At 47.7% G+C, this 20,374-nt stretch overlaps 3 protein-coding genes across 10 annotated transcripts in view; all 3 read left to right on the forward strand.

Moving 5' to 3' along the window:
* Window positions 1–921: 921 nt before the first annotated feature.
* USF1 (upstream transcription factor 1) lies at window positions 922–7,874 on the forward strand. 7 transcript variants are annotated; one of them, XM_005541227.4, is made up of 11 exons: window positions 922–1,098; window positions 3,533–3,624; window positions 4,010–4,059; window positions 4,222–4,337; window positions 4,676–4,777; window positions 4,951–5,146; window positions 5,386–5,473; window positions 6,251–6,309; window positions 6,452–6,546; window positions 6,792–6,920; window positions 7,111–7,874. In XM_005541227.4, exons 1-11 carry the CDS (start codon window positions 958–960, stop codon window positions 7,198–7,200), a joined length of 1,158 nt encoding a protein of 385 aa, XP_005541284.3. In that variant the 5' UTR covers window positions 922–957; the 3' UTR covers window positions 7,201–7,874. The 7 variants fall into 7 exon arrangements, with proteins under 7 accessions (XP_005541284.3, XP_005541285.1, XP_005541286.1 ...); XM_005541228.4 differs by having other exon boundaries at window positions 922–1,041; window positions 3,503–3,624; XM_005541229.4 differs by having other exon boundaries at window positions 922–1,041.
* Window positions 7,875–8,159: 285 nt separating this feature from the next.
* On the forward strand, window positions 8,160–9,491 carry TSTD1 (thiosulfate sulfurtransferase like domain containing 1). Of its 2 annotated transcripts, XM_005541224.4 has the most exons (4): window positions 8,160–8,244; window positions 8,451–8,573; window positions 9,047–9,209; window positions 9,296–9,491. In XM_005541224.4, exons 1-4 carry the CDS (start codon window positions 8,169–8,171, stop codon window positions 9,345–9,347), a joined length of 414 nt encoding a protein of 137 aa, XP_005541281.1. In that variant the 5' UTR covers window positions 8,160–8,168; the 3' UTR covers window positions 9,348–9,491. The 2 variants fall into 2 exon arrangements, with proteins under 2 accessions (XP_005541281.1, XP_005541283.1); XM_005541226.3 differs by lacking the exon at window positions 8,451–8,573.
* The window catches only part of F11R (F11 receptor), a 40,183-nt gene continuing 27,968 nt past the window's right edge, over window positions 8,160–20,374 (forward strand). The window contains exon 1 of the mRNA XM_074039148.1: window positions 8,160–8,244. The gene's annotated coding sequence lies outside the window, so the exon portion shown is untranslated. The remainder of the gene's footprint in view (window positions 8,245–20,374) is intronic.

Raw genomic sequence — 20,374 nt, forward strand, 5'->3', positions numbered from 1 at the left:
ATATCTTCATATATTTGGCAAAACATTCTTTTTCTTCTTGTTGTTTGGGTGCTCTTCCTCAGTTGTTGTCATGGAGACTAGTGGCTAGAAACTAGAGCTAGGTTCATGGTGGTCACGAAATAAGGAAGAGAAACTTATATTTACATAATGCTCATTATGTGCCAGGAACTGGACTAAGTATCCTGTGCTCATAAAATCTGTGTCCTTGATTTTATTTAATCCACATAAGTCTGGAAGGTTGGTGCTAGTATCTCCAGTTTATAGATGAGGAAACTAAGGCTCAATTAAGTCAAAATGTTTGCCAAAGGTCTCAGAGGTAAGAAGTGGCAGAGATGGGTTTGAAACCTGGATCTGCCTCGTCCCCAAGTTTGAATTCTTCCCATTATACCACACTACTCCAAATCCATTCAGGGTAGGTCTTGATTGAGAAGAACAGGAATCAAGATTCCTGTCACAGAAAGTGTGAGCCTTTAGAAAACTAGAAGCTTTGGGGTCTTCGGGTTAGTGACTGCCGACGCGAATAACAAGGAACATACCCAGTTCTATGCATGCCCTGATAGGTCGTAATCTCTAGCAGGTAGGTAATCTTTCAAAAAGACGCCCTGAGCCAAGATGGCCTCCCAAATAGCCCTTGTTAAAGATGGCGCCTCCGTCAGACGTCCCTCCCTTCATCTCAGCTGGATTCTCTCTTTTTTCCTGGAATGAAAAAATGCCCTGCCAGCACTAAGATGTCAGTACAAGTTAGTGGTCTCTTTCCCGTTCTTGTCTAAAGTGGCCAGGGCTTCAGCTACATACTCCAGGACACGGCTTCTTCCCGACTTCACAGAAAACCCACAAACATCAGCTCTCATCAAGATGGAGTGAGCGGAAGTGGGGCGGCTCTGAGTTTGAGTTTGTGGGCGGGCCGAGAGCGACACTTCCGCCCCTCACCAACATGGCTGCGGGTTGCAAGTGCGCATGAGCAGCTGTCTATGGAGCTACCTAGGTCGGGAGAGGGAGAACACAGTTGGAGAAAATCGGCGGCTGAGACGGCCTTGGCCGGTGAGTGTAGGACCGGGCAGAAGTCTGGAAACTGGGTGGACTGGCAAGGCAGGGCAGGTTTGATTTTGTTTCCTTTTTTCTGGTTAGAGAACACTGCTGGGGAGGAAGCCTTTGTTTTGGGCGGGGGGGGGGGGGTGTTGTGCTGGTTCTTTATCTTCTACCCTGCTTTGTGGGCCAAACTCCCTGCCCCCGAGCGCGAGCGTCCCAGCCCTCCTGCGCTGTCCAGCTGCGGGCCGCAGCCGCCGGCACCGGGCGCCTGAGCCCCCTAGTCCCCGATGTCCTTTCCTGCCTCCTCCGCGGAGCAGCTGGGGCGCGGGGCTAGACTGCGGGGCTGCGGGTCACGGCGCAGGCTCCCGGGCTCGCGCCTGGCGGGCGCTCAGCTCCTTAAGCGCCTTCTGGTTGGAGAGCCTGCAGGGAGACGCCTCATTCTCAGGCAAGGTCTAGGCGCCTGACTTCTTTCGGGAGTAGATTTTTTTCCCTTTGTGTCCAGACTTAGCAAGGGCTCTTACTGGGCCCTTCTGGCCTGAGCGTGCCCACCACAACGTCCCATTCCAGTTTCCGTGTCACAGATCCCTAATGCCTAGGAAATGCTTCCGGATGTCCAACTAAGATTTGAATAAGTACCCTGACCCCGTTGCTGGGTGTCCTCAGAGACTGCCCCGGCTGACAGCTGTGGCCAATAGAGATGCCTCCTGTGCCGGGCCCTCTATTTCATTGCCTTCCCCTGCAGTCAGCGCGGCAAGCTTCGCAGGGCATTTCCTCTTCAGGTTTGAAGATGGAAATGTAGGTGGTCCCAAAACACTAGTGTTACTTCCCCTTATCGACTGGGATCTCCTTGCAGCGTTACTTCCTCTGGACGGTTTCACTTTCAGTTCCTTTTTCAACATTTTCCTCGGACGCGGTCTTTCCAAGGCTTATCCACTGAAAATTTTCCCTGGATAGGAAAGGTTTGGAGGACCTTATGGGTAGAGAATTTCTAAAAATCTTGCCCCTTTTGTGTTGGGATTATCTTATTGCTTTGTACTGTGTAGCTGTTTCTTTCTGGAGGCATGTCTGCCCAGCTCTTTGTTTTTCCTGCCCTCTGGCTGGGTGTCAGGGTCCTAAGGCAGAGCTTGTAGGTGGATTCTTCCCCCTTTGTCTCTTCTTCAGAACCCTGTTTTTTTTTTTTTTTTACCCCTTCTTGCCGAGGCTCAGTTGATTTGGAGTTGTCATAGCAACATTTTAGCAACTGTGTTGTTCTACAGGAAGGCTTGATGAATAAAATAGAGGGTGCTTGAAGAGGATCCACTTGGGCTTTAGGGTTTCTAACAGATTATATAAATCGGAATACCCCAAAACAAGAATCCTGTCAGTAGAATGGGGCCCAAAGGCCAAGTCTAGTCTTTGTGGTCAGGGACATTCTTCCAGTGGTAGTGGGCTTGAGATTTCCTCTTCCTAGGTTTGAGAACAGAAATGTCTTGGTGGACAATATGTGGCTGAGAAACTGGAAGAAGTATCAGTGTCCATGACACGGTATTTTTTGATGGTGGGGCCAATACATGGCCCTTCCTGATTCCCATGAGGCTGCCATCATGGCAGGTCATAATAGCTTTAATAGTGATCCATTTAGAAATGTGTTGTTGGCTGGGTGCGGTGGCTCATGCCTGTAATCCCAGCACTTTGGGAGGCTGAGGCAGGCGGATCACCTGAGGTCAGGAGTTCCAGACCAACCTGGCCAACATGGTGAAACCCCATCTCTACTGAAAAATACAAAAATTAGCCGGGCATGGTGGTGGGCGCGTATAATCCCAGTTATTCAGGAGGCTGAGGCAGGAGAATTGCTTGAACCCAGGAGACGGAGGTTGTAAGCTGAGATTGTGCCACTGCACTCCAGCCTGGGCAACAGAGCACGACTGTCTCAAAAAAAAAAAAAAAAAAAAAGAGAAATGTGTTGTTTCAGCCAGGTGCGGTGGCTCACACCTGTAATCCCAGCACTTTGGGAGGCCGAGGTGGATAGATCACGAGGTCAGGAGTTCGAGACCAGCCGGGCCAACATGGTTTAGTAGAAACCCCGTCTCTACTAAAAATACAAATATTAGCCAGGCGTGGTGGTATGCACCTGTAATCCCAGCTACTTGAGAGGCTGAGGCAGGAGAATCACTTGAACTCGGGAGACAGAGGTTGCAGTGAGCTGAGATCGCGCCACTACACTCCAGCCTGGGTGACAGAGCGAGACTCTGTCTCGAAAAAAAGCGTTGTTTCTGTCTTCCAGTATAATTATCCCCTCTCTACCAGGAGTTGGAGTGATAATGGAGGGACAAGGAACACTATTTGTAGAGTTGCTTTTTCAATCACTGTAGGCCAGTCCTCAACATCAGTATGGTGGAGGCTGATTGTCCCCTGCAGATGACTGGGTTATTTTCCTGGCTGTGTGTTCATGGAACCTAAGTTCTAGAACCGGAGATACTGTTCTGTTTCCTAGACTCACTGCAAACTTCATGATTTCTACCAGGACTTAGCACTCAGGCCTGTGAATAGGAGATACAAAGACTTCCAAAAAAGGACCAGTTCCTCGGATGTGCCCCCTCACAGAGAGATGAAGGGGTGAGTGAAGAAGGGGTAGGGTCTGGGATGAAAGATGGGTGGCCTGGAAGAATGCAAAATGGCCAAGAGCACTGCCTCTGGAGTCAGGCAGACCTGGATTCAGGTTCTACTCTATCACTTACTGTGTGATTTGGTTTCTTCATCTATAAAATGGAAGTAGTGCTATCTATCTCATGGTGTTGTTTTTAATATTAAATAAGAGTACATGTGATGTACTTAGCTTAGTGCTTATGTACATAGTAAACAGCAAACACTAGTTGTTATTCTAACCTAACTCAGCTTCTGTTGGGAATGCCAATGAGTTTGCAGCCATATGTTACTGGGCCGGTAAGCTTCTCATTGACTTCTTCCCATACTCTTCCTTTTGTCCTTTCACCACAAACAGGCAGCAGAAAACAGCTGAAACGGAAGAGGGGACAGTGCAGATTCAGGAAGGTGAGTGCTAGAGACGGAACCAAGACTAAGAACCCATCATGGCCTCCCTTCCTCCCCCACCAGACCATCTCCTGTGCATCCTCCTCCTTCAGTGACATGCACGTGGAACGGGGATAGAAAGGCAGTTAACTCACAGACTTTTCTTTTGTTCTTTTAATTCAGGTGCAGTGGCTACTGGGGAAGACCCAACCAGTGTGGCTATTGCCAGCATCCAGTCAGCTGCCACCTTCCCTGACCCCAACGTCAAGTACGTCTTCCGAACTGAGAATGGGGGCCAGGTAAGGGAGGGGGCCAGGTGGCTGCAGGTGTTATTTGGGATTGGGATTGAGGGAGGTAATTGAACATGTCTTGGGGAGACCTGGCTTGGAGGATGAGTTGAAAGAGTGGACTGTTTCAGGGGAGGGGGGTGCTGATACTGGAGTAGAGACTGGTGTGAGGTTAGGTGTATGCTGAAACCTCTGTGTGGGGAGAGAAGGGAGAATGGCTCAATCCGTGTCTCTGAAGGACTTTGTTTTGGGGCCCTATCCAAGGGAAGCTTTATGAGGGGCCCTAAGATTCCCAACACTTAATCTTTTATTCTCTCTTTCCCTTGCTCTGCCTTCCTCTACACTTCTAGGTGATGTACAGGGTGATCCAGGTGTCTGAGGGGCAGCTGGATGGCCAAACTGAGGGAACTGGTGCCATCAGTGGCTACCCTGCCACTCAATCCATGACCCAGGTACAGGGTATGGGCTGGGGAGGTGACTAGTGTTCTGAGAAGTAAGATGAAGAAGGGTATTAGTAGGATGGGGGTGAAGCTAGGAACAGTGAGGCGTCTAGGGCTGCCTTGTCCCAAAGCACTAGGCTCTCCTTTCCTGGATGTTTCTCTCTCTCTCTCTCTCTCTCTCTCAGGCGGTGATCCAGGGTGCTTTCACCAGTGATGATGCAGTTGACACGGAGGGGACAGCTGCTGAGACGCACTATACTTACTTCCCCAGCACGGCAGTGGGAGATGGGGCAGGGGGTACCACATCGGGGAGTACAGCTGCTGTTGTTACTACCCAGGGCTCAGAGGCACTGCTGGGGCAGGCGACCCCTCCTGGCACTGGTGAGATACTGCATGAGGATGCTGGCTGAAAGGGCTAGAATAGGCTGTGAGACATGACTGGTAGGCAGTGAGCCTTCACTCATGACTCTTAGTGATCATTAAGATCTGGGCAGGCAGTGAGTCCGGGGCTGCTCTTCTATTAACATGTTCTTTTTAGAGGAGGGGCCCAGGGTCTTCACCTCAGGGCTTGGTGAGGTTCCTACCCATGTCCTGACAGAACCTACCCTGCATCTTCACAGGTCAATTCTTTGTGATGATGTCACCACAAGAAGTACTGCAGGGAGGAAGCCAGCGCTCAATTGCCCCTAGGACTCACCCTTATTCCCCGTGAGTGACACTTGTTTCTTCTCAAATTTCATAAGTGTTTTTTTTTGTTTTTTTTGTTTTTTTCTGAGACAGAGTCTTGCTCTGTCACCCAGGCTGGAGTGCAGTGGCGTGATCTCAGCTCACACAACATCTGCCTCCAGGGTCCAAGCGTTTCTCATGCCTCAGCTTCCCAAGTAGCTGGAACTACAGATGTGTACCACCACCCCTGGCTAATTTTTGTATCTGTTTTTGTTTTTTTTTTTTTGAGACGGAGTCTCGCTCTGTCGCCCGGGCTGGAGTGCAGTGGCCGGATCTCAGCTCACTGCAAGCTTCGCCTCCCGGGTTTACGCCATTCTCCTGCCTCAGCCTCCCGCGTAGCTGGGATTACAGGCGCCCGCCAACTCACCCGGCTAGGTTTTTTTGTGTGTGTGTATTTTTTAGTAGAGACGGGGTTTCACCGTGTTAGCCAGAATGGTCTCGATCTCCTGACCTCGTGATCCACCCGTCTCGGCCTCCCAAAGTGCTGGGATTACAGGCTTGAGCCACGGCGCCCGGCCTAATTTTTGTATCTTTAGTAGAGACAGGGTTTCATCATGTTGGCCAGGCTGGTCTCGAACTCCTGACCTCAATCCGCCTGCCTCGGCCTCCCAAAATGCTGGGATTACAGGTGTGAGACAACACACCCAGCTACCCATAAGTGGTCCTAGTACCTGCTAAATCTTGTATAATTCCTTAACCCCAAACTCCAATCATGTACTTTTGTCTTCTTACTCTGGCCACCCTGGGCTCTGTTGTCAGGAAGTCAGAAGCTCCCCGGACGACTCGGGATGAGAAACGCAGGGCTCAGCATAATGAAGGTAGGTATGATCCGGGTGGAGCTAGGAGCTGTCTGGTGTGATCTCAGCAGTGATGTCTGAGGGGTGGAGGGTTAGGTAATTTTACCCCGGGACTTGTGGCGAGTTTTCACTGAGTCACCTTGTCCTCCACTTTGCCCCACAGTGGAGCGCCGCCGCCGAGACAAGATCAACAACTGGATCGTGCAGCTCTCCAAGATAATCCCAGACTGCTCCATGGAGAGCACCAAGTCTGGCCAGGTCATGGAAAGACCCTGGTAGTGGGCAGGATGCCTGAATTCTGTCACCTGGTATTGTTTCCAGAAATGGTAGAAAGAGGGGCGCACATGACAGTAGTCTTATCTCTCCCTGAGGTTCCTGTATCTCTGGGAGATATTATACCACCTTCCTTAGAGGAAAATGAGGTCCAAAGTATGAACCTACTTTTGGAAAGCAAGCTGGGTATCTGAAATCCTAGTCCTGATTTTGTTGACCTTATCTTGCAGAGTAAAGGTGGGATTCTATCCAAAGCTTGTGATTATATCCAGGAGCTTCGGCAGAGTAACCACCGCTTGTCTGAAGAACTGCAGGGGCTTGACCAACTGCAGCTGGACAATGACGTGCTTCGACAACAGGTCAGACTCCTACCCCCAGTGCAGCCCTTCTCAGCTCTGCTAGCCACTGACCCAGTTTGACACCCTCTACTTTGTTCTCCATGGAGAGGGCTTCATCTTTTCCCCTTACCAGTGGATGTCTGAATACATTCAGGGGCTTGGTAGTGCCAACTTTACTACCCATTCCTTTACTGCCTCCTTCCCTTGTCAGGTGGAAGATCTTAAAAACAAGAATCTGCTGCTTCGAGCTCAGTTGCGGCACCACGGATTAGAGGTCGTCATCAAGAATGACAGCAACTAACTATGGGGATTCAGGGGCTTTGGGCCCAAGAACTGCAGATAGCCCAGGAGCAACAGCCTAATCCTGTGCCCCTTTCCTTCACTGCCCACTTCTGGCATGGGACAGGGGGAAGTTCAGAAGGTGTGTCCTTGAACTGAGGCCCTGTGATATGGCAGCCTGCAGTGGTGTGAAACACACAATGTGGAGGTGCACTGACAGCCTTGCCCACCCCCACCATGCAACCCCTGGGCCCTTGTGCTCCTCTTGCACAATGCATGTGCTGCCTCCATGCTGGATACTGGACACACTAAACTGGGGGGCTTGTCCTGTACTTGCTTAGAGTGCCCAGCAGAGGTCTGCTGACAGGTGATGCTCTGGCTTGCCCCAGGACTCTGGCACTTCCATTGGTTCTTCCTTTCCCTGGAGCTGAGGTTTAGAGGTGCACCCTGTGGCTCAGGGGAGCAAGCTTACACAAGAAGTGGGGGAAGGGTGTTTAGCAGTGGCTGGTGCCCATGAAGAGGAGATTGGCCAGCGAGAAGCTGAGGCCTATGCAGACGTCTCTGAAGCCAGAGAGAACAACAGGCAGGGGTCCACTTGGGGCCTTCCCCCTTATGGGGGTCTTTTTTTTTTTTTTTCTTTCCTTTTCCTTTTTTTTTTTTTTTTTTTTTTTTTTAGGATAAAATTGTTCAAAGCCACAGTTGTCTGTTTTTCTTCCTTTTGTGGGGCCACAGGCTGGAAGGGAGGGGCATTGCTCTTTGACCAGTAAGGGCTGTGCTAAGTTCAGGGTGGGGTGCTGCTCCTGCACTTATTACCCGGAGACCTGGTTCCTGGGCCAGACCGGTCTGTCGTTTTTGGCCCACGCTAGAGAATGTTAAGGGCTTCTGCAGTAGACTGGTGCTAGAGACGCCGTGAACAGGTGCTGCGGGGGCGGTGCGGGAGGCGGTGCCCTCGCTTCCGGATCCGGTCTCAGCTCCGGGAGCGAGTGGGAGATGCTGCAGGCTACGAGGGGGGGGGCCGGGGCCGCACTCCGGAGACTCGCAGTTGCTGCGCGCACCATGGCTGGAGGTACCTGCGGGGGATGCCTGGGACCGCGGTCCTCTTGGCCCCTTGAGTTGAGGTGTGGCAGGGGGTGGGGTGGGGGAGCGAAGGGGCGTGGTTGAGGGGTCTTGGTGCATACCCTACCAGGGAGGGGCGCTGCCAGGTGAGGGGATACCGTGGCGGCCATGACTCCTAGGCCCCTTCTCCTGAAGGCTGTCGCGCCCCTTCCTCAGCGCCCACGGTCTCGCTCCCTGAACTCCGTTCACTCCTAGCCTCCGGCCGGGCCCGACTCTTCGACGTGCGCTCTCGGGAGGAGGCGGCAGCTGGGACCATCCCAGGGGCGCTCAACATCCCGGGTAAAGGGTGGAGAGGGGACGCCCAGGTGGTGGAATAGAGCCGTTCAGGAGGGTCTTTGCCAGTGGGACCTCATTTAGGATGGAATGGGGAAGGCACTGATTATGGGGGTCCTGCATTCCCGGGAGCCAGCCTTCAGCTTCCTGGGAAGGACTGATAGGAGGCGGATCCTGGCATCGGAACTGGCCCATCCAGTTTGAGAAGACAGCAGGTGGAGAGGAGAGGGGCAGACCAGCTTCTCTTGACCTCCCCAAGTCTGGACGCCTGAGGGAGCATCCCGCCCCGCCTCCTCACAGCTTGGGGAGTGGCTCGCATTCAAAAGTCGTTGGTTTCTGGTTCTTGAAATTGGGGTGGGGGTAGGGGATGGCTATCATATGTTGTTTGGGGGCCCCCAGGACCCAGCCTTTCCAGGCCCAGCTTCCGAACCTGAGTGCCAAACTGCCGGCTTTCCCTTCTACCCTCTCCACTCCTCCAGTGTCCGAGTTGGAGAGTGCTCTGCAGATGGAGCCAGCTGCCTTCCAGGCTTTGTACTCTGCTGAGAAGCCAAAGCTGGAAGATGAGCATCTCGTTTTCTTCTGTCAGATGGGCAAGCGGGGCCTCCAGGCCATGCAACTGGCCCGGAGTCTTGGATACACTGGGTACGGGGAGGTATGGCTGCTAGCTGGGAGGTGATGGGGACTACCTGTCATTCCTGTCCGTCTCTCACCCTTCTTTATCTCCACAGGGCTCGCAACTATGCTGGGGCCTATAGAGAATGGTTGGAGAAAGAGGGTTAGGCAGGAGGCGGCTTACTGATTGCCACCCCCTGGCCCCTTAATGGCCATCTTAACTAAGGGTGTGAAGGGGCTGACTTGGTGAGTTGGGCAACTCCTTATAGTGTTGTGCACACAAAAGCATCAAATAAAGAACATTTAATCAAAGTATTGGAAGCACTTAATGTGTCAGGTGGACTGAAAACAGTTCTAATCTTTATCTAGACCTCAATTCAGTCCTGGATCATCATTTCTCAGCATTCATCTGCTTCCCCTAGCACTCCCCACATGCAAAATTCTAGCAGTTTCCTGAGAGGCTACAATGTACAGTACTTCTAGAATAGCTGTTTTCAACCCAGAATGCACATCAGAATCAGCAAGTTTTTTTTGTTTGTTTTATTTTTTAATTCAGAATATGGAGGGTGGAGCCGGAGCATTAGTGGCTTTATGGGCCCCTGGGGTGATTCTTATATGCAGCTAGAAGCAGGTACCACTGCTTTAGAGGTCAGCAAAGTATGGCCCCAACTGGCTGGCTGCTGTGAACTTTGGTTATTGTCTATGGCTGCTTTGTCCATGGATTAAGGAGGTGAAAGGGCAATCCCAGGCCTTTGGGTGAGGGAATGGATAGCACCCTTCATCCCTACCGATGTGTCATGCACAGATTACAGGCGTGAGGAGCCTTTCCTGTGCCACCAAAACCAGGTTTCGGTTTTTATCAACACTGATCTCTTATACTGGATTTAACAAATTTAATTGGTTGACCAGGCGCAGTGGCTAAGGCCTGTAATCCCAGCACTTTAGGAGGTCGAGGTGGCAGATCACCTGAGGTCAGGAGTTCAAGACCAGCCTGCCCAACATGGTGAAACCCCATCTCTACCAAAAATAAAAAAAGTGTCCGGGTGTGGTAGTGCACACCTGTAGTCTCAGCTACTTGGGAGGCTGAGGCAGGAGAATTGGCTGAACCCAGGAGGTGGAGGTTGCAGTGAGCCGAGATCATGCCACTGCACTCCAGCCTGGGTGACAGAGACAGACTCGGTCTCAAAAAAACCAAAATTTAATTGGTTAAAAAGATGAAATTATGCATGCTTACTGAAACAAAATTCAACACTACACAGTAGGTATATGACTTCCCTCTAATATAGTGTATAGTTTGATGCACAATACATTTTAAATATTTTTGTGGCAGAGTTTTTACCTCTTAAGTTTGATTTTTGGAAAATGTATTCCTTAATCTGTGGAAGAGAAGATTGAGTCAGAAATGAATCCAGGTTTCTGAGTTTTCATGCCTCTGAAGAACTTCTTTCACGCATTTCCTGTATTCCTTGCCTTTCTCTCACGTCCTTTTCTTCCCGTCTGCCTTCTCCACTATACCCAGCCCTCATTCATTCATTCATTCATTTTTGAGATGGAGTTTCGCTCTTGTAATCCATCCTGGGATTACAGGCATGCGCCACCATACCTAGCTAATTTTGTATTTTTAGTAGAGACGAGGTTTCACCATGTTGGTCAGGCTGGTCTTGAACTTAGGTGATCCGCCTGCCTCTGCCTCCCAAAGTACTGAGATTACAGGAGTGAGCCACTGCACCTGGCCCCTCCTACATCTTTTATCTCATAGTAGGCACTCTATACACAATGAAATCTGCTATTCATCTGGGCTCTCCAGCTTCCCTGTCACACAGCTATCCTACTTTCTCCCTGGGCTCATCTTGCCACATTACCGTATGAGTTTAGCCAGACATTGTTGAGTTTGGAGATAAAGTTGAAATATATGAAAGAGTCCAACTGAGAGTCTGGCAAATAGTGTCAATTACCCTTTCCCCAAATACCGAAAACGTTTTGGTTTTCAGAAAGGTTGGGAAGTTTCTTCTGGGGCCTTATTTCCTTCTTTGTTTTGTCTTAACTCTTTTAGTCTTATGTTTTCCCCTCCCCAGGTGTTTATTATAATTTGGTTATAGCATTTTATTATTATTATTGAGGCATAATTTACTTATAATAAAATACACAATTCTTGCTTGGCCCAGCATGGTGGTTCATGCCTGTAATCCTAGCACTTTGGGAAGCTGAGGTGGGCGGGTCTCTTGAGGCCAGGAGTTCAAGACCAGCCTGGCCAACATGGGGAAACCCTGTCTCTACTAAAAATACAAAAATTTGCTGGGCATGGTGGTGTTTGCCTGTAGTCCCAGCTACTCTGGTGGCTGAGGCATAGGCATGAGAATTGCTTGAACCCAGGAGGCAGAAGTTGCAGTGAACTGAGATCACGTCACTGTACTCCAGCCTGGGTGACAGAGCGAGACTCTGTCTCAAAAAAAAAAAAAATAAATAAATATAAAATGCACAATTCTTTTTTTTTTTTTTTTTTACCTGTGGTTGGCAGTTTATTTTAGAAAAACAACGCCCCAGTTATCACAGTTTCTTTTTAGTCCATTTTCCATGACAAAAGAAGCTACACAAAATTTGGGGGGAGATACTGTCTTTGCAGACTGACACATTTGCAGAGGGGTCATGAATAATAATGATTTCAAAGCTCCTAGTTTAACTCCTGAATCGGACAAAGAATAAATGACAATATAAGAATGAATTTTGTTTACAATAATATCATAATATAGCATTAATTACAATGCAGTGGTTGTAATTAAATTCACAGTAAAATAGTCTTAACCCAAACACCAGACAAACTAAAATCACCAGACTGCTCATGAACTGAAATGATCAGTGCAAGCAGTTGTTGTCTCAGTAATGAAAACCAAAATCGGTAAGGCTTTTCTGGCAGGGAGTCTCTGACATGAACAGGCCCTCTCTCTGTTCAGTGAGGCCCAGGCGCCCTCACTTGGAGTCTTGGTCTTTCTTTTCATCTAAAAGGGCAGAATGGATCCCCAACTTTTTCAGTTCTTCCATCAGGTACCCATTCTAGTGCATATGCATAAGAATGTCACAGCCCCCCACAAACTCGCCATTAAGGTACACTTGTGGCCGGGCGCGGTGGCTCAAGCCTGTAATCCCAGCACTTTGGGAGGCCGAGGCGGGTGGATCACGAGGTCAGGAGATCGAGACTATCCTGGCTAACATGGTGAAACCCCGTCTCTACTAAAAATACAAAAAAAAAAAAAAAAAAAAAAAATTAGCCGGGCGTGGTGGCGGGCGCCTGTAGTCTCAGCTACTTGGGAGGCTGAGGCGGGAGAATGGCGTGAACCCGGGAGGTGGAGCTTGCAGTGAGCCGAGATCACGCCACTGCACTCCAGCCTGGGAGACACAGAGAGACTCCGTCTCAAAAAAAAAAAAAAAAAAAAAAAAAAAAAAAGGTACACTTGTAGGATAGTGGGCCAGTTGGAATCGTCTTTTTTTTTTTTTTTTTGAGACAGTTTCGCTCTTGTTGCCCAGGCTGGAGTGCAATGGGGCGATCTCAGCTCACTGCAGCCTCTGCCTCCCGGGTTCAAGTGATTCTCCTGCCTCAGCTTCCCGAGTAGCTGGGATTACAGGCATGTGCCACCACGCCCTGCTAATTTTGTATTTTTAGTAGAGATGGGATTTCTCTGTGTTGGTCAGGCTGGTCTCGAACTCCCAACCTCAGGTAATCTGCCCACCTCAGCCTCTCAAAGTGCTGGGATTATAGTCGTGAGCCACCGCACCCGACTGGAATAGTCTTTATTTATTTATTTATTTATTTATTTATTTATGAGATGGAGTTTCGCTCTTGTTGCCCAGGCTGGAGTGCAATCGCACGATCTCGGCTCACCACAACCTCTGCCTCCCGGGTTCAAGTGATTCTCCTGCCTCAGCCTCACAAGTAGCTGGGATTATGGGCATGCACCACCATACCTGGCTAATTTTGTATTTTTAATAGAGATGGGTTTTCTCCATGCTGGTCAGGCTGGTCTTGAACTCTGGACCTCAGGTGATCTGCCCGCATTGGCCTCCCAAAGTGCTGGGATTACAGGCGTGAGCCACTGTGCCCAGCCAAAATGCACAATTCTTAAGCATTCAATTCACTGAATTTTGAGTATACTCACTTGTAACCATCACCCTAAACACGATCTCAAACACCGAAATCCCCAGAATATCTCTAGGTGGCCTTTTCTTTTTTTTTTTTTTTTTTTTTTTTTTTTTTGAGACGGAGTCTCACGCTATTGCCCAGGCTGGAGTGCAGTGGCGCGATCTCGGCTCACTGCAAGCTCCGCCTCCTGGGTTCACGCCATTCTCCTGCCTCAGCCTCCTGAGTAGCTAGGACTACAGGCGCCCGCCACCGCGCCCGGCTAATTTTTTTTTGTATTTTTAGTAGAGACGGGGTTTCACTGTGGTCTCGATCTCCTGACCTTGTGATCCGCCCGCCTCGGCCTCCCAAAGTGCTGGGATTACAGGCTTGAGCCACCGCGCCCGGCCTAGGTGGCCTTTTCTAGTCAATCCCACCCTACCCTCTTTCTAGGTAACCACTTTATCTTTTATCACCATAAAGTGGTTTTTTAGCCAGGTGTGATGGCTCACGCCTATAATACCAGCACTTTGGGAGGCTGATGCAAGAGGATTGCCTGAGGCAAATAGTTCAAGACCAGCCTGGACAACATAGTGTGACCTTGTCTCTACAAAAAATACAAAAATTAGCTGGGTGTGGTGGTGCACACCTGTAGTCCCAGCTACTTAGGAGGCTGAGGCAGGAGGCTTGCTTGAGACTGGGAGGTTGAGACTGCAGTGAGCCATGATTATGCACTACTCTCCAGCTTGTGTGACAGAGTGAGATCCTGTCTCAAAAAAAAAAAAAAAAAAGGTAGCTCTCAAGCCCCCTTCTTGGCCTGTCAACTTAGACCATTTGCTTTCTTCAGTTTTTTTTGTTTCTTTTTTTTTTTTTTTTTTGAGACCAAGTCTGGCTCTGTCACCCAGGCTGGAGTGCTGTGGTATAATCTCGGCTCACTGCAAGCTCTGCCTCCCAGGTTCAAGTTATTCTCCTGCCTCAGTCTCCTGAGTAGCTGGGACTACAGATGCCCACCACCACGCCCAGCTGATTTTTGTATTTTTAGTAGAGATGGGGTTTCACCATATTGGCCAGACTGGTCTTGAACTCCTGACCTTGTGATCCACCTGCCTTGGTCTCCCAAAGTGCTGGGATTACAGGCGTGAGCCACCATGCCCGGCTGCTTTCTTCAGTTTTATAACTGATGAGGTTTAGAGAGAATCCTGGAAGTAAACAGACCTGGCTCATTACATAACTATGCCCTCTGGCTTGATCAACGTTAAGAGAACATTCCTCTTTCTCCTTCATTAGCTGTTTGGTTCATAACCCGGATAGGCTGTTCCAAGTGATTACCTTGCCCTTTAAAATTCTCTTTCCCTTTCCTCACAACTATTTCAGCAGGAGAGGTTGAAATCCTGGAGTTTACCAGCTATATGCACTTCTCTTGCCTTATACCTTCCTTTTCATACTAAATTAAACTCTGCCCTTTCATCCTATGTTGTCTATCCCAGGTTTATATTTACCATAAACCTGTGTCATCATTTCTATTACACCACATTTTTGTTGTTCGTTTGTTTGTCTCTACAATTGATTGTGAGCTTCTCAAAGGCAGGGCCTGGCTTTCACTTTCTTACCTCCAGTGCCTCAAACATGACTTCTCAGTAGGTGTCTGCTGAGCCTCACTAGCCTTCCGACCTTCAGAATCTTCTAATTTCAGCGTTTCTGAAGAATCACTGCTTGCCTGATCTTAAAATAACATTTTTATCTTATCAGTCAGAATTGATAATTTATAATAGGTCCTTGTTGTCTAGTGGCTCAAGCACTTGTCTCAGCCTGGCCTTTTGAGCAATCTGTAGTCTAGATCTGGTGCCACTTTGCCTTTCCAAACTTATCTTCCAGTGGCTGCTCCCCACAAGCTGGTTTTCTTCGTGTCCTAAGTAGGCCTTACTCCTTCCTGACGCTGGCCTTTACGTGCCATTTTCCCTGTTTGGGAAGTTTCCAGTCTCCTTTGTACCATTCTGAATTTCACAAGAATTAGAAGAAGGTTTTTGGCATAAGACTTGTTCTCATCAAGATGGCTTTTAAACTGAAGGAGAGGGGAGAACAATAACGAGATAAAATTATATAACTGAATTCCGTGAAGGACATAAGACATGGGAAAAATAAAGTATGTACCTCTGTTGTAGCACTTACCACATTGCATGGCTCTTCCCACTGTAGACTAAGCTTTCTAGACCAGCTTATTGAAGTGGGTGGGGAGGGGGGTGAGGGGGAGCAAAATAGCCTGAGCTCTCTAAGAGGATGGATTGTTTATTATTGTGTGGCCAACAGTGAAACTATAACTTGGCATATGAAAGGTGAGTACCTTCATATGAGTAGTAGGAAAATATATACTGTATGATTTGAATCATTTAAAATGTGTTGACATTTGCTTTATGGCCAGTTTTTGTAAATAGTCACTGAACACTTGAAAATAAGATGTATTCCGCAGCTTTTGGGTGCAGTGTTCTATATATGTCAGTTAGGTCCAATTTACTAATTATGTTGTTCAAATCTATCTCTCCTTTTTTTTTTTGCCTTCCTTCTCTTTTCCCTCTCTTCCCCTCCCCTTCCCTTTTCTTCCCTTTTTCTTTGTTTCTTTTTTTTTTTTTTGAGATGGAGTCTCACTCTATCACCCAGGCTGGGGAGCAGTGGCCAGATCTCAGCTCACTGCAAGCTCCGCCTCCCGGGTTCACGCTATTCTCCTGCCTCAGCCTCCCAAGTATCTGGGACTACAGGCGCCCACCAACTCGCCCGGCTAGTTTTTTTGGGTATTTTTTAGTAGAGACGGGGTTTCACCATGTTAGCCAGGTGAGCCACCGCGCCCGGCCTCTTTTTTTTTTTTTTTTGAGACAAGGTCCTGCTATGTTGCCCAGGCTGGTCTTGAATTCCTGGGCTCAAGCAATCCTACCACCTCAGCCTCCCAAAGTGTTGGGATTACAGGCATGAGCCACTGCACCTGGCCCAAATCTGTATCTCTACTGTTTTTTTCTGCTTGTTCTATCAGTTACGTACAGAGGGGTTTTTAAATCTCTCACTATGATTTGGATTTGTCCATTTTTCTTTTTAGTTCTGCCGGTTTTACTTTACATATTTTGGAGACTATGTTATTTGATGTATACAAATTTAGAATTGTTATGCTTCCCTCCTGGATTGATCCCTTTCTCACTGTGTCCCTCTTTATCCCTGGGGATGCTTCCTACCTTCAGATCCATTTTATCTGATATTAGTACAACTATACCACTTCAATTTTGGTTAGTATTTACATGAGAAATAATCGATCATGCCTCCTTGAAATTCATATTAACCAAAGGAAAAAGAAAAAGACACTAAGCACAGTTAGACACAAGAAGTAGACTACAGGAAAACAGATTTTTAAAATTCAAAGAAAATACATGTTGAGCTCATGGCCAGAGACTTTAAAGTGAAGATAAACCAAGAAAATAGAAAGTCCTAAGAAACTAGGTCTGATGGTATTTCCCAATAAGAAATCCTCCCAGCTCATTCTACTAGCATTTCTATTCCTAATCATATTCTTGAACCTATCAAGTCCTTCAATTAATTTACCTTACCAAATTTTTACAACTTATTACTTTCCTCATGCCCATATTTTCCTCCTAATTCAGTTTAGACTCTATACATGATTCGTAATTGTCATCGTTCCTTTGCATAACTAGGAATATACTTATCAAGAAAGTTCAAGACCTGTATGAAGAAAATGGTAAAAATACAATAAAAAGACCTAAAATTAGACTTGTAAAAATGAAAAGACTTGGCTGGGTGCGGTGGCTCATGCCTGTAATCCCAGCACTCTGGGAGGCTGAGGCGGGTGGATCACTTGAGGTCAGGAGTTCAAGACCAGCCTGGCCAACATGGTGAAACCCTGTCTCTACTGAAAATACAAAAATTGGTCAGTCGTGGTGGTGCATGTCTGTAATCCCAGCTACTAGGGAGGCTGAGGCAAAAGAATTGCTTGAACCCAGGAGGCGGAGGTTGCAGTGACCTGAGATCGTGCCACTACACTCCAGCCTGGGTGACAAAGCGAGACTCTATCTCAAAAAAAAGAAAAAAAAGGTTCTTGGATAGGAAGACTCAACTTTGTAAATATATCATGATGTTTAGTTGAAAACAAGAATAACCAGAAAAGCTTGAAAAAGAATATCAACGAGGGGCAGCAAGCCCCACCAGCTATTCATATATATCAAGCTTGTCCAACCCACGGCCTGTGGGCCACGTGTGGCCCGGGACAGCTTTGAATACAGCCCAACACAAATTCATAAACTTTCTTAAAACATTATAAGATTTGTGTGTGTGTGTGTATGTATGTGTTTTGAGAGACAGAGTCTCACTCTGTCACCCAGGCTGGAGTGCAGTGGCACAATCTTGGCTCATTGCAACCTCTGCTCCTTGGGTTCAAGTGATTCTCCTGCTTCAGCCTCCCGAATAGCTGGGACTCCAGGCACTTGCCACAATGCCCAGCTAATTTTTGTATTTTAGTAGGGACAAGGTTTCTCCATTTTGGCCAAACTGGTCTCAAACTCCTGACCTCAAATAATCCACCTGCCTTGGCCTCCCAGAATGCTGGGATCACAGGCATGAGCCACTGCGCCCAGCTGGTGTTAGTGTATTTTATGTGTAGCCCAAGACAATTCTTCTTCCATTGTGGCCCAGGGAAGCCAAAAGATTTGACTCCCCTGAATATATGATTCATTAGCTGGACTTCGTGGTACACCACTCTAGTCCCAGTTACTCAGAAGGCTGAGGTGGGAGGATTGCTTGGGACCGGGAGTTTGAGGCTTGCCTGGACAATGTAATGAGATAAATAAATAAATGTATAAATAAATAAATGAATGCTTCTAAATAAATAAATGAATGAAATGAAATAAATTCTTAGTAATTAAAACAATGTGAATGGATATACAGATGGGTTTTGTACCCCATACTGTATACTAAGATAAATTTCAAATGGATGGAAGATTGAAAGTAAAAAATGTCAGCTGGGCATGGTGGCTCATGCCTGTAATCTCAGCACTTTGGGAGGCCGAGGTGGGCGGATCACCTGAAGTCAGGAGTTCGAGACCAGCCTGACCAACATGGAGAAACTTTGTCTCTACTAAAAAAATACAAAATTAGCTGGGGGTGGTGGCTTATGCCTGTAATCCCATCTACTCAGGAAGTTGAAGCAGGAGAATTGCTTGAACCCGGGAGGTGGAGGGGTGGGCCGAGATCGCACCATTGCACTCCAGCCTGGGCAACAAGAGCAAAACTTCGTCTCAAAAAAAAAAAAAAAAAAAAAAAAAAAGCCAGGTGCGGTGGCTTATGCACTTTGGGAGGCTGAGATGGGTGGATCATGAGGTCAGGAGATTGAGACCATCCTGGCTAACATGGTGAAACCCCATCTCTACTAAAAATACAGAAAATTAGCCAGGTGTTGGCTGGGCACGGTGGCTCAGGCCTGTAATCCCAGCACTTTGGGAGGTTGAAGCAGGTGGATCACGAGGTCAGGAGATCGAGACTATCCTGGAAAACATGGTGAAACTCGGTCTCTACTAAAAATACAAAATTTATCCGAGCATGGTGGTGCACGCCTGTAATCCTAGCTACTTGGGAGCCTGAGGCAGGAGAATTGCTTGAACCCGGGAGGTGGAGATTGCAGTGAGCTGATATCCCACCACTGCACTCCAGCCTGGGTGACAGAATGAGACTGTCTCAAAAAAAAAAAAAAAAAAATTAGCCAGGTGTGGTGGTGGGCACCTGTAGTCCCAGTTACTTGGGAGGCTGAGGCAGGAGAATGGCATGAACCTGGGAGGCGGAGCTTGCAGTGAGCTGAGACCGTGCCACTGCACTCCAGCCTGGGCAACAGAGTGAGACTCCATCTCAAAAAAAAAAAAAAAAAAAGCAAAAAATGTAAACTATTAAGAGGGGAAGACCTCTGGTATGGATGGTTTGGCTGTGTTGCCACCAAAATCTCGTGTTGAATTGTAGCTCCCATAATTACCACATGTTGTAAGAGGGACCTGGTGGGAGAAAATTGAATCATGGGGACAGGTCTTTCCTATGCTATTCTCATGATAGTGAATATGTCTTACAAGATCTGATGCTTTTATAAAGTGTAGTTCGCCTACACAAGCTCTCTTGCCTGTTGCCATGTAAGATGTGACTTTGTTCCTCATTCGCTTTCTGCCATGATTGTGAGACTTCCCCAGCCATGTGGAACTGTGAGTCAATTAAACCTCTTTCCTTTATAAATTACCCAATCTCAGGTATGTCTTTATTAGCAGCATGAGAACAAACTAGTACAAACTCTTTCATTACCTTAAAGTGGTGAAAATATTTCTAACTATGACTCAAAATTTAAAAGCCATAAAAGGCTGATAAAGAACAAAACAAACAAGCCAAAGCCTTCTGCATGGGAAACACATGTCCACAGAAGTCAAGCCAAAAGAGAAACAACAAACTGGGGAAATCAATTCAGAGCATACGCAAATAGCTAATTCCTTGGATATATAAAGAACATGTACAAATGGATCAGGAAAAAACAACTATCCTAATTAAAAAATGAGCAAAGCATATGAAGGGACAATTCACAGAATACAACTGGCTCTTTTTTTTTTTTTTTGGAGAGACAGTCTTGCTCTGTCACCTGGGCTGGAGTGCAGTGGCACGATCTTGGCTCACTGCAACCTCCACCTCCCGGGTTCAAGCGATTCTCCTGCCTCAGCTTCTCAAGTAGCTGGGACTACAGGCATGCACCACCATGCCCAGCTAATTTTTGTAGTTTTTAGTAGAGAGAGGGTTTTACTATATGTTGGCCAGGCTGGTCTCAAACTCCTGACCTCAGGTGATCTACTTGCCTCGGCTTCCCAAAGTGCTAGGATTACAGGCGTGAGCCACTGCACCCGGACACAACTGGCTCTTAACCCAGGGAGATGCTCAGGTCACTTGTAATAAGAGATATGCACTTTTTTTTTTTTTTTTTTTTTTCTGAGACAGAGTCTCCCTCTGTCACCCAGGCTGGAGTGCAGTGGCGCAATCTTGGCTCACTGCAACCTCTGCCTCCCAGGTTCAA

This window comes from Macaca fascicularis, chromosome 1 (genome assembly GCF_037993035.2).
Source record: "Macaca fascicularis isolate 582-1 chromosome 1, T2T-MFA8v1.1".
Lineage (NCBI taxonomy): Eukaryota > Metazoa > Chordata > Mammalia > Primates > Cercopithecidae > Macaca > Macaca fascicularis.

What these genes read in the sequence shown, in the direction of transcription:
- USF1 (XM_005541227.4), top strand. Translation starts at nt 958, where the DNA reads ATGAGCAGCTGTCTATGGAGCTACCTAGGTCGGGAGAGGGAGAACACA. An exon ending in GGCGACCCCTCCTGGCACTG is followed by an intron (nt 5,147 to 5,385) that starts GTGAGATACTGC and finishes GCATCTTCACAG; the next exon opens with GTCAATTCTTTGTGATGATG. An exon ending in AGAGCACCAAGTCTGGCCAG is followed by an intron (nt 6,547 to 6,791) that starts GTCATGGAAAGA and finishes CTTATCTTGCAG; the next exon opens with AGTAAAGGTGGGATTCTATC.
- TSTD1 (XM_005541224.4), top strand. Translation starts at nt 8,169, where the DNA reads ATGCTGCAGGCTACGAGGGGGGGGGCCGGGGCCGCACTCCGGAGACTC. An exon ending in AGGGGCGCTCAACATCCCGG is followed by an intron (nt 8,574 to 9,046) that starts GTAAAGGGTGGA and finishes CCACTCCTCCAG; the next exon opens with TGTCCGAGTTGGAGAGTGCT. An exon ending in CGGAGTCTTGGATACACTGG is followed by an intron (nt 9,210 to 9,295) that starts GTACGGGGAGGT and finishes TTATCTCCACAG; the next exon opens with GGCTCGCAACTATGCTGGGG.